General features: G+C 34.3%; 1 protein-coding gene across 1 annotated transcript in view; it reads left to right on the forward strand.

Moving 5' to 3' along the window:
* LOC134237945 (uncharacterized) overlaps nucleotides 1–10,704 on the forward strand; it is a 47,186-nt gene extending 36,482 nt beyond the window's left edge. Inside the window, exons 42-49 of the mRNA XM_062720084.1 lie at nucleotides 7,322–7,461; nucleotides 7,852–7,999; nucleotides 8,310–8,510; nucleotides 8,642–8,863; nucleotides 9,135–9,917; nucleotides 10,011–10,226; nucleotides 10,315–10,410; nucleotides 10,491–10,704. Coding sequence (XP_062576068.1) covers nucleotides 7,322–7,461; nucleotides 7,852–7,999; nucleotides 8,310–8,510; nucleotides 8,642–8,863; nucleotides 9,135–9,917; nucleotides 10,011–10,226; nucleotides 10,315–10,410; nucleotides 10,491–10,675 — 1,991 coding nt within the window. The 3' untranslated portion in view covers nucleotides 10,676–10,704. The remainder of the gene's footprint in view (nucleotides 1–7,321; nucleotides 7,462–7,851; nucleotides 8,000–8,309; nucleotides 8,511–8,641; nucleotides 8,864–9,134; nucleotides 9,918–10,010; nucleotides 10,227–10,314; nucleotides 10,411–10,490) is intronic.
* Nucleotides 10,705–12,795: the final 2,091 nt, after the last annotated feature.

Here is a 12,795-nt window from a genome sequence, read left to right on the forward strand (position 1 = left end):
CTTGCGTGTGGCAAAAAATACGGCGCCGCTGGAGGGCCAGGTAAAAAAAATATTTTTATTTGTTCGGACAAATTAGAAATTCGTTCGGACGAATTAGTTATTTGTTCGGACGCATTAGATATTCGTTCAGACGAATTAAAAATTCGTTCGGACGAATTAGATATTCGTTCGGACAAATTAGATATTTGTTCGGAAAAATTAGAAATTCGTTCGGACGAATTAGTTATTTGTTCGGACGAATTAGTTATTTGTTCGGACGAATTAGATATTCGTTCGGACAAATTAGAAATTCGTTCGGACAAGTTAGTTATTTGTACGGACGAATTAGTTATTTGTTCGGACAAATTAGAGAAAATGTGAACAACTGCCAGGACACCGCGATTAATGTGCGATTTGTACGGCGCCGCTGGAGGGCCAAGTAAAAAAATATGTTTATTCGTTCGGACAAATTAGAAATTCGTTCGGACGAAATAGATAATTGTTCGGACAAATTAGAAATTCGTTCGGACGAATTAGTTATTTGTTCGGACGAATTAGAAATTCGTTCGGACAAATAAGTTATTTGTTCGGACAAATTAGATATTTGTTCGGACAAATTAGAAATTCGTTCGGACGAATTAGTTATTTGTTCGGACGAATTAGATATTCGTTCGGACAAATTAGATATTTGTTTGGACAAATTAGAAATTCGTTCGGACGAATTAGTTATTTATTCGGACATATAAGTTATTTGTTCGGACAAATTAGAAATTCGTTCGGACGAATTAGTTATTTGTTCGGACGAATAAGATATTTGTTCGGACAAATTAGAAATTCGTTCGGACGAATTAGTTATTTGTTCGGACAAATTAGAGAAAATGTGAACAACTGTCAGGACACCGCGATTAATGTGCGATTTGCACCAAGACGTTTCATTTTATTTTGATTCTTTGCAAAATAACTTTAATGAACAACATTATCAATAAATATTTTAAAGATAAGTCCTTTTAATGTTGATCTCTTTCTTATAAATTTTATGTACATATTCACTACCCTGCATTTATTAATCATGACATATGAATGATTCTTGAAATACATTTCTGATACATACGTCGCCGATATGTGGCTGAAATATTGCCGATTCGGCGTAAAACATGCAATCAATCAATCTGGTACATATGCGGTGTATAAAATGAAAAAAAAAATCCTCAGTTTTTAATTAAATATTCCTGTTTGTGAATTTTTAGAAAACTTCACAAAAATGAACCTGTTCGTATTGATATCAGGTTGCATAGGCGTAGTCACGGGGGGCAGCGGGGGCACTAGCTCCCCCACTTTCAGATCGGGGGGGGGGGGGCAAGAGTATGCCTGTGCCCACTCCCCACTTTTTAATGAAGAACAAAATCATAGCTATGTTGAAATAATATTAAACCTCATTTATGGCAATTTTTTTATTTGCAACAATTGAGTAAGCATTTCTCTTCAAGTAATTGCTGTATAATATAGTAATGCAATATAGTAAGTAAATCTGTCAAGACCTCTTGTGTTCGCAAGTTTGGGATAGGGAGTGCGGGTCATAAATTTAAGTTTAGACGTTTCTGTTTCACTCAGCATCTGTTATCTAACAAAATTAAATGAGAATCACAAGCTACCCCTTGTGTTGACATCTGAAAGTCATTATTTATTTGCTGCATCCCATTTCTTGTAAAACACAGTCACAAAATAAGTTTTGTCAAACCTCCGGATTTTTAATTATTTAATTTTGCTGATTATTAGCACTCTTTTATTTTTACATATAGGTACTAGATAATTCTAGTCAATCCAAATCTCATCAAAATAAGTAATTTCTATAAGATAGCTGCAGTATTGGAGATTCTGATTTCGGTATACCTGTGATGAATGTCAACCAACTTTAAAAACACTATTTGAAATCCTCTCATTCAACTTAGACAGGGGTTTGATATCACTTTGGCTAGCTGGTTTAAGGGGGCGTGAGGGACGCACACCCTTCAAATTTTTTAAGTATGATATGACTAATATTATTAATGCCATACTTTGATACATATCTAACCAATGCCACTATTTTTGTTTCTGATTTTACTATTAGATTACACGAAAACTCAGGAGCTTCCAGGGGCTTCGCCCCCTAGGCCCCACCATTCAAAGTGTGATATGACTAATATTATTTCATGCCATACCCCGTATTACATGTCCTGTATTCGCCCATGGTTATTACATGTTGTACATCTTAATATTTTTTTATTTAACACACATGGCCCTAAGACTTTGGCATTGGGGGGTTGGAGGGTTGGCAATATATAGAATACTACAGAAAACTTAGGTACTGTATGCTGGTGCCCCCTCATTAAAGCCGTCTGATGACCTTTTTTTTTTTTGCTTGTCAAAGAATTTCCGGAGTTGAGCCCCCCGCCCCCTTTTAAGTTTGTGACTACGCCTCTGGGTTGTTCCTATGACTCGCGAGCCGGTGAATTAAGATGTCAACCGGTCAACCTGGTATATTCCCTATTCCATTGATTTACAGAGCATAATTATAACCCCCACCCCTTATTGGAGAGGTACATGTAGTCGAACAAACTATTAAATTTCACTTTCAGCATTTCTTAATTTTGTTTAAACGCTTTCACAGTTGAGTACCAGTTCGAAGGTTTGATAGGCCAATGACTCACTAGAAAGGGGAATTATGAAACCAACCCCTTTTATGGGGAAAATAAATCATGAATAAATGAATGTCAAAATATTTTCAAGTAATACCCCCTCTCCTCCTCTATTTAAAACCGATCGATTGTCTTAATCATTGAGAAGCTTAACTTGCATGAAATTATGATGTGTTTTTAAATTTTACTGCACTTTCTAGGAACGTACATGTATTCATCTATTTTTTATCCTTTTCCCGGAAAGGGGCATGTGTTTAATTTGGTCAATATTATACCTACATGTTTTAATTCATGCGCTTTTCTGATATTTAAATATAAAATAAAATTTATATAGATACTTAATAATAGTTTTTAACGTTCTTAGAAAGAATCCATTGGAGATGGACATATGAGATTCCCTCTATTGTTCCTTCATCACAAAATACTTCAATGTGGGAACAGCGGTATAGAAGCAAAACTACAAATGTCCTAGCTAGTAAGCCCCATCTTAAGAAAATTAAGACCCATCGAATAAGAGGCTCGATATTTTGAGTCCGAAGTTTATTTAATATAATACAATACAGCCACGTAGCATCGTTTTTGAAAGTGGGGGGGGGGCTGAGAAAAAAACATACTTACCTAAAAAGTTGACAAGCAAAAAAAAGGGGGGGCACAGGAAAAGTTGTCCAAAGTTGACAGTCCTATTTCGTGGGGGGGGGGGGGGGGGGGGGGGCTTTTTCAGTGCCATTTTTTTCCCATACCAATTGCCTGCAGTATGAATAAAACCTTAAGGAGTGGATCTCATCTTTTCAAAGAAGCGGTAAGTTGGTCTGGTAGAACCAGATGATGTTTATTTATGACAAATCGTGTGAGTGTGTCAGGGATGGGAGTGAAAAGATGGTTGATAAGAAGTAACTGACCCTTTGAATTTACTAGTGGGCTCTCAGATAATATACTTTTAGAATGACAGACTTTAGGCCTATAATATATACCGGTATAGAACCATTATTTCCGACTATTTACAATCAACATACCAGAAATTAATAGCACATGTCTAGTTGCAACGTGTGTGTATGTCATGGTCCAAAGAGCTATTTATGTATTAAAAAGGGATGAATCATCCTGAATAGACAAATTGTATATCTCTCTATACAAGATAATTATTTTATGCTAACATCTAATTTGTCCGAACAAATTTCTAATTTGTCCGAACGAATATCTAATTTGTCCGAACAAATAACTTATTTGTCCGTCCGAATTTCTAATTTGTCCGAACAAATATCTAATTTGTCCGAACAAATAACTTATTTGTCCGAACAAATTTCTAATTTGTCCGAACGAATATCTAATTTGTCCGAACAAATAACTTATTTGTCCGAACAAATTTCTAATTCGTCCGAACGAATTTCTAATTTTTCCGAACGAATATCTAATTCGTCCGAACAAATAACTAATTCGTCCGAACGAATATCTAATTCGTCAGAACAAATAACTTATTCGTCCGAACGAATTTCTAATTTGTCCGAACGAATATCTAATTTGTCCGAACAAATATCTAATTTGTCCGAACAAATAACTTATTTGTCCGAACACATTTTTAATTTGTCCGAACGAATTTCTAATTTGTCCGAACGAATATCTAATTCGTCCGAACAAATAACTAATTCGTCCGAACGAATTTCTAATTTGTCCGAACGGATATCTAATTCGTCCGAACAAATAACTAATTCGTCCGAACGAATTTCTAATTTGTCCGAACGAATATCTAATTCGTCCGAACAAATAACTAATTCGTCCGAACGAATTTCTATTTTGTCCGAACAAATAAAAATATTTTTTTACCTGGCCCTCCAGCGGCGCCGTAGATTTGCACCAAGTGGTTATTTTAATTTGATTCTTTGCAAAATAACTTTAATGAACAACATTATCAATAAATATTTTGAAGATAAGTAGTTTTAATGTTGAGGTATTTCTTATAATTTTTATGTACATATTCACTACCCTGCAATTTATTAATAAATTAGATATTCGTTCGGACGAATTAGATATTCGTTCGGACAAATTAGATATTCGTTCGGACAAATTAGATATTTGTTCGGACAAATCAGAAATTCGTTCGGACGAATTAGTATTTGTTCGGACGAACTAGTTATTTGTTCGGACGAATTAGATATTCGTTCGGACAAATTAGTTATTTGTACGGACAAATTAGTTATTTGTACGGACGAATTAGAAATTCGTTCCATCGAATTAGTTATTTGTTCGGACGAATTAGAGAAAATGTGAACAACTGTCAGGACACCGCGATTAATGTGCGATTTGCACCAAGATGGTTCATTTTAATTTGATTCTTTGCAAAATAACTTTAAAGAACAACATTATCAATAAATATTTTGAAGATAAGTCATTTTAATGTTGATGTATTTCTTATAATTTTTATATACATATTCACTACCCTGCAATTTATTAATAATGACATGTAAATAATTTTTGAAATACATTTCTGATACATATGTCGCCGATATGTAGCTGAAATGCCGATTCGGCGTAAAACATTCAATCTATCAATCTGGTACATATGCGGTGTATAAAATTAAAAAAGGTCCTCAATGAGTTTTTAATTAAATATTCCTGTTTGTGAATTAAAAAAACTTCACAAAAATGAACCTGTTCGTATTGATCTCAGGTTGCTCCTATGACTCGCGAGCTGGTGAATTACGATGTCAACCGGTCAATCTGGTATATTCCCTAGTCCATTGATTTACAGAGCAAAATTATAGCCCCCTCCCCTTATTGGAGAGGTACATGTCGAACAAACTATTTAATTTCACTTTCAGCATTTCTTAATTTTGTTTATACGCTTTTACAGTTGAACACCAGTTCGAAGGTTTGATAGGCCAATGACTCACTAGAAAGGGGAATTATGAAACCAACCCCTTTTATGTGGAAGATAAATCATGAATGAATGAATGTCAAAATATTTTCAAGTACCCCCCCCCCCCTCCTCTATTTAAAAACGATCGACTGTCTTAATCATTGAGAAGCTTAACTTGCATTAAATTATGATGTGTTTTTAATTTTTACTGCACTTTCTAGGAACGTACATGTATTCATCTATTTTTTTTAAAATCCTTTTCCCGGAAAAGGGCGTGTGTTTAATTTGGTCAATATTATACCTGCATGTTTTAATTCATGCGCTTTTCTGATATTTAAATATAAAATAAAATTTATATAGATACTTAATACTAGTTTTTAACGATCTTAGAAAGAATCCATTGGAGATGGACTTATGAGATTCCCTCTTTTTGTTCCTTTATCACAAAATACTTAAATGTGGGAACAGCGGTATAGATGTTCTAGCTAGTAAGCCCCACCTTAAAAGATTAAGACCCATCGAATGAGAGGCTTCATATTTTGAGTCTGAAGTTTATTTAATATAATACAATACAGCCACGTAGCAGCGTTTTTGAAATTGGGGGGAGGGGGGGGCTGAGAAAAAAAACTACTTACCTGAAAAGTTGACAAGCAAAAAAAAAGGGGGGGACACAGGAAGTTGACAGTCCTATTTCGTGGAGAGGGGGGGCTTACTTTTTCAATGCCACTTTTTTCCCGTACCTGCAGTATGAATAAAACCTTAAGGAGTGGATCTCATCTTTTCAAAGAAGCGGTAATTGACCACTGACATCACAGTGTTACCAATTAAACACCACCAGCAAAAGTTGGTCTGGTAGAACCAGATTGTTTATTTATGACAAATCTTATGAGTGTGTCAGGGATGGGAGTGAAAAGATGTTTGATAAGAAGTAACTGACCTTTTGAATTTACTAGTGGGCTTTCAGATAATATACTTTCAGAATGGCAGACTTTAGGCCTATAATATATACCGATATAGAACCATTATTTCAGAATATTTACAATCAAAATACCCGACTTTAATAGCACATGTCTAGTTGCAACGTGTGTATGTCATGGTCCAAAGAGCTATTTATATGTATTAAAAAGGGATGAATCCTCCTGAATATATAAATTGTATATCTCTCTTTACAAGATAATTTGTGTGCAAACATCTAATTTGTCCGAACGAATATCTAATTCGTCCGAACGATTTCTAATTTGTCCGAACGAATATCTAATTCGTCCGAACGAATTTCTAATTTGTCCGAACAAATAAAATATATTTTTTTTTACCTGGCCCTCCAGCGGCGCCGTACAAAAATGATCATATTTATAGATTTATTATTTTCTTTATACAGATAATATTATCTGGAGAGATTTTTAATATGCATCAAATGTGTTCAAATAAGAAGCAATGCAACTTTTTGAAAAGAAATTCCTTTTTGTGCAAAACATCAAAATTTTTGTGTAATAGGACGAGATTTGATAACTGGCATCATATATGTTCCTTAATAAAGACTTTTCAGTAAAATATTCCTTGGTAGACTTTAAAATACTTGTACTCTTGTTCCCAAAAACTTTTATCTGGGATATTCTTCAGTTTGAAATTCATATTTGGGAAGTGTAAACATTGTACACATGCATATGAAATACATAAAATTTTCTCTCGGAAGAAATTAGCAAGAAAAAGACAATCTCGAAACTTAAAGATATAATTTGCATGCTAAGGAAATAATAATTTAAATACGATGCATTTAGAGTTACTACGTGTACTTTCTTCTTTGTTACGATAGGCCAGTCTTTAATAGAGAGTGTCTCCTATTCTGTATTTGTAAGAGCCTGGTATAACAAAACTACATATGCCGTCTTCAAATCAAAGGGAGTCACTGTCCAGTCGGCAGAACTTGTAGTCTTCAATATTTCACAAGGCAGAGTGAGTGTTTTTCTGTTCTAAACATGGGAATCCATTTGGTAATTACAAATTCTCAGAAGCAAAAAACAGTTTTCGTTGAAACCAGATTTTTTTTAAAAGTATTTCATCTTTCCATGCTATTTAGGAAAAAACATTAAAGTAAAAAAATTTAAACTCAGAAAGTCAAATTCATATTCAATTTGAGTTCGTATTGATATGTTTTGCTTTTGTGCTTAGTTGATACTCTTTTACCTTTTACATACAAAATTATGTTTTGCTGCGACAAAAACATTGCTGTACAAAAAAAGAGAGTGTGTATCAAAGTTTTGAGCTCCTACGGAACCGTTCACATAGTGAAGATTTGTTTGTGCCTATTTTCAAGCTTTTAAATTATCGAAATGCATGTTGTAGATAACTGAAAAAATGATCGAAAGTACTATAGAAGATGATGATTTTGTGAAGAGTGGCACTGCATTATTGTTGAATTGGACAGATAAGTTTGCAGACAACCAAGATTCTATAAGATCCTACCAAGTTTACATAAGTACAACACCAGGAGGTAATAAAATAACTGATAAAATTAGTAAAATGACAGCAAAGGTTGGCAGTTACCTGTGAATATTTTTAAAAAGTCCGAAAACCTATTCAAGATGCTACTATACACAAGATAAATCACTTTACATGCAGATAAGAGTAATAGCATTATAGCTAGTCATGGATTTTTTTACGCGGTATAGGATAAATTTCTACTTCAAGTGCCTGTAATAAATTTGTCAGCTATTCTGCAACAAATGGTATAAGAAATGCAATTATCTTCATTCTTACAAATAGCCAGAATTGTATTTATTATTCTTTCCTCTGTATACCAGGCCATGCTGTTTGGGAAACAGAAGATTTACCTAATACGGAGACCACATACATGATAAGTGGACTCTCTTTGCCCTCAGGAATCCAGTATTTTACAAATGTCATCGTCTACGGCTTCTCGGGTGTCCACCATACGGAATCTTCTGACGGATTTATAATTGATGACGATAAACCAGGATCCGGTGTAGTTTGGGATGGAATAGGTATGCATTATGTAGATGTCTTAAAATACATTTTGATTTAAGACATATTTTTCAGATGTATGTTATATCTTTCCTTAATATATGTTTTTCTCTATTAAAAGTATTATGGATGTAACATATTCATTCCACAGGTTTATATGATCTGGAATATCAAAATTCCTCGACCTCAATTCATGCTAGCTGGCAAGGATTTTTAGACACAGTCTCTGGAATAAGGAATTACTTTTGGTGTGTAGGCAACACAACCACAGTATCACCAATACACTCCAATACCGAGTGTAATATTTGGGTCTGGGAAAATGTTGGAAATGAAACTTCAATTTCCAAAATACTTTCTGAAGAATTGGCTAATGGTATGATTCAATTTGCTAACGTGATGCATTCTCTACATTGTTCATAGAACAACTAGATTTACAATTATTTGATTTCTATATACCATCTGACATTTCGAAACAAACAACTTTAAAATGTTTTCTTTGTATTTGCCATGATGAATATTTCGATAATTTTCAGGGGCAATATTCAATATTTCTTTTCATTTTTATAGAATCATTGTGTACATCCCTCTGTTTTGATTTTACCATATCAAATTTATACCTTAGTAAAATCTTTGCTTTTATTCAGGAAAAATCTACTACAGCAAAGTCTATGCCGTGGACAATGTGGGATATAAATCTGACATCGCAGTTTCCGATGGAGTCACGATCGACACCACTCCTCCAGAACCTGAGTACCTTTATCACATTGATAAAAACCTCCTGCTGAATCCGTCCTTTGAAATATCCAAAAAATCATTAGCATTTGAGAATATCCACGACCAAAACATATGCACACTTGGTGATGACTTCGTTCCTGATTACTGGAATCTGACGCATGGCAGTTGTGCTACTGTTGTTTCATCCCTGAAGATTTTTGCTAGAGATGGAAAATCATTTCTATTTGTAAGAGGAAGCGTTAAGCAAGTTATTTATGGTCTTACAATTGGAGAAATTTATCGCGTCATCTTCTATACTAGCCACTTTCCAACGCAAGTGGAAACCTTGGCCAATAAAGAAGTGTTTCTTAACATTGGTAAAAAGAAACAAGTGTTTCTTTTGTATTCAAAGGTTTCCAGACATGACGAACAGGAAGTATCGGCAACTCGTGAAATTGTTTCTTGGCAAAAACATAGCTTCTATTTTACAGCAGAAAATGAGAACACTGATTTAGAAATTGGCAGCACAGACATCAAGACTGGTCTCTTAATTGACAACGTTACACTGCAAAGTGTAAATAGGATCCTTAAGAACAGTAATGACTCTCACGTGTCTGCTCATATCGTTTATACACACCAATGGGGTTCCATACATGGAGCCTGGAGTTTCTTCGAAGATGTCAGTCCTATTGTAGAATATCAATGGGCAATAGGTAATGAAACCTTTTAGCATACATTCATTCATTATCTTTGTTGATTGACCTTCCAAAAAATGTTGTTGATACAAAACTTTTTTTCTTTACTAGGATATACAGAAGGTGGAACAGAGATCCAGGGTTTTACCAGTGTGGGGCTGAACAATTTTGGAATAAATACAAATGTTACCCTTGTCCACAACTCGTATATACACGTGACAGTGGTCGCCACGAATGCTGTCGGCCTTAGTGGCTTAGTCTCTACTCCTGTTTATATTGACTTGACGCCACCGGTATTTTATAACGTTTATGACGGCAGATTGTGGTGTAGGTTTATACCTCAATGTTTATAGAATTCGTATTATTAGAATTTAAATAAAAGCCAACTTTAATAAATTTTACAATTTTGCTTCAGATGATGATGAAGATACATGGAAAGATAATAAAGTTATCGTAAATTTTGCGAGAAACGACGAGGAATCGGGAATTCATTTTTGCGAATGGGCAATTGGTAAATAAAAATTCAGTTTCAAATTCTGTTTTATTTTTTCAAATTCGTTTTTTCTATTTATCGTTGGTCTTTTTTTTTAGGATATCACCCATACGGAACAGATTTACAGACATTCGAAAAATTGCCATATAGGGAAACCTTCATGGTAAAAGATTTCAACTACAGTGTACTCGAAAATAGAACCATCTTCTCTACAATTAGATGTCACAATCGTGCTGGATTGTCAGCTTCTAAATCCTCCGACGGTGTGAAGATTTCCGACTAATTTTTTTTTTGTTACGGCAAGAATTTCAGTGACCATTTTTTAAAGGACATGTAATGTTCAGAGAAAATTCTCTAAAAAGAACTATATCTAATAATATTGTTTCTTAACTTAAATGACAGATTTCATAAGATGATCTGTGAAGATTTAAGAAGTGCGTCACCTTATTCTTGTACAGTATATCAATACATGCACTTACATGTATTCTTAGATCTTTGTTGACTCAAAAATGTAAATCATATGGAAGCCTGATTTAGATTTGTGGATGATCTATAACTTCAAAAAAATATATCTTTTTGTACTAATACAAATATATGCTCAGTATGAAACAGACACTCGTTTCTTTACAGGACACTCCCTTCTTTTTCTCTCTTTACATTGCACCTTTCTTGATTTCAGATACCCCCACTTCAAACTGGTATTTTATCTATTTATCACTAATTTGTAAATCATTTAACTACTTTAACAAGACGAAATTCACTTCAAAATCATTTTTAGTTTTCTAAAAAAACAATTCAACACTTCCTCCGTCGACCTTTTTTTTATTCATTTGTTATTATAAACCAATCATTTATATCTTGAAAATTAACCTCATGGCATTTTTAAGGTTTACAGAGGATACTACCGAGTGGTTAAAGTGTAAGATTAAACCAAAGACAACATTTTTCGAAATAATCTTGTCATGCTCCAATCTAGGAGACCATCAATGTTAATTTTGATAGTTTATAAAGTATTGGATATACCTATTAGAGATGAAATCGAAGGCAAAAGTTAAAACAGTTAGAAGTATTACTGAAAACTTTCCATTATCAAAGTGTTTTTTAATAGCAGCTGCGGTATTACTTTTGGATCAACCCTTGTAAATGTATACGTTTTGAAAAACTAAATGCCCTGGTTGAAGTAACCGAAACAAATACTAATTTCTTATATCATGGTATACATTCCGTAGTAAATAAATCTTTCTTATAAAATTTTTTAGGGTTTAACAGTTTTACTCTTTTTAATAAAGAACATTTAAGTCAAGCAGAATTAATGTAATTTTCAAACCTTTTAACATATACATCGAAGGTGGGATCAGGTGCCATGGAGGAGTAAGCATCCCCTGCCGACCGGTCACATCCATCGTGGGCTCCTTGTCATGTTCGGGAAATACGGAAAAATCGTCGTCAATTACATTGATCCTGCTTGTGCAAAATATATTCTTTCCTTTGTAAATATAGGTATTTGAAATTTAATGAAAGAAAAAGAGAGCAAGCTCAAATACCCCACGCTCCCCCAAAAACTCAAAGTGCCAAAATGCCCGGAAAAAATAAAGGTATTGGAATTTCCTGGTTGCATGCACATCTGCATATTGTGTTCTAAACGTCTGCAAAGTTTGAAGAAATTCTGTGCAGCGGCTTATGAGGAATTGCGAAGACAAACTGTTCATCTCTATATTCAAGATATGGCCAAACATCTACGTTGAAAATTGTCGAAATTCCTGGAAAAATTAAAGGAACTGGAATTTCCTTGCAATATGCACATCTACATACATGTACTGTGTACTGCCGAAATTCACAGAGAAAGGAATCGGAATTTTCTGGTAATGTGCACATCTACACCTTGTGTCTTAAATATCTGCAAAGTTTGACGAAATTCTGTGCAGCGGTTTAAGAGGAGTTGCGCTGACAAACTGTTCATCTCTATAATCAAGATATGGCCAAAAATCTAAGTTGAAAAGTACCAAAAATCCCGGAAAAAGTCATGGAATCAGAATTTTCTGGTAATATACACATCTACACATTGTGTCCTAAATGTGTTTTAAGTTTGACGAAATTCTGTGCAGTGGTTTATGAGGAGTAGTGCTGACAAAAAACAGGACTGACAGACTAACTGACTGACAGGTCAAAAACATTATACCTCCCGCAAATTGTTGTGTAGGGTATAAATATCCCTTTTCCTGGGGGACAGTTGGAGGTTAATAGTACTTTAGCTATCTCTACTTACATGTACACTGTACACCAATTAAGCAGGGGAGATGCAGAACAAGAGGCCCATGGGCCACATCGCTCACCCGAGCATTGTGGCTAGGAAAAAGTAGTAATTGGTTAACTATTGAAAAGTTTGAATCCAAAAGTTTGGCC

Source organism: Saccostrea cucullata, unplaced genomic scaffold, assembly GCF_032062105.1.
Source record: "Saccostrea cucullata isolate Sc308-1 unplaced genomic scaffold, CSIRO_AGI_Scuc_v1 ctg6805, whole genome shotgun sequence".
Classification (NCBI taxonomy): domain Eukaryota; kingdom Metazoa; phylum Mollusca; class Bivalvia; order Ostreida; family Ostreidae; genus Saccostrea; species Saccostrea cuccullata.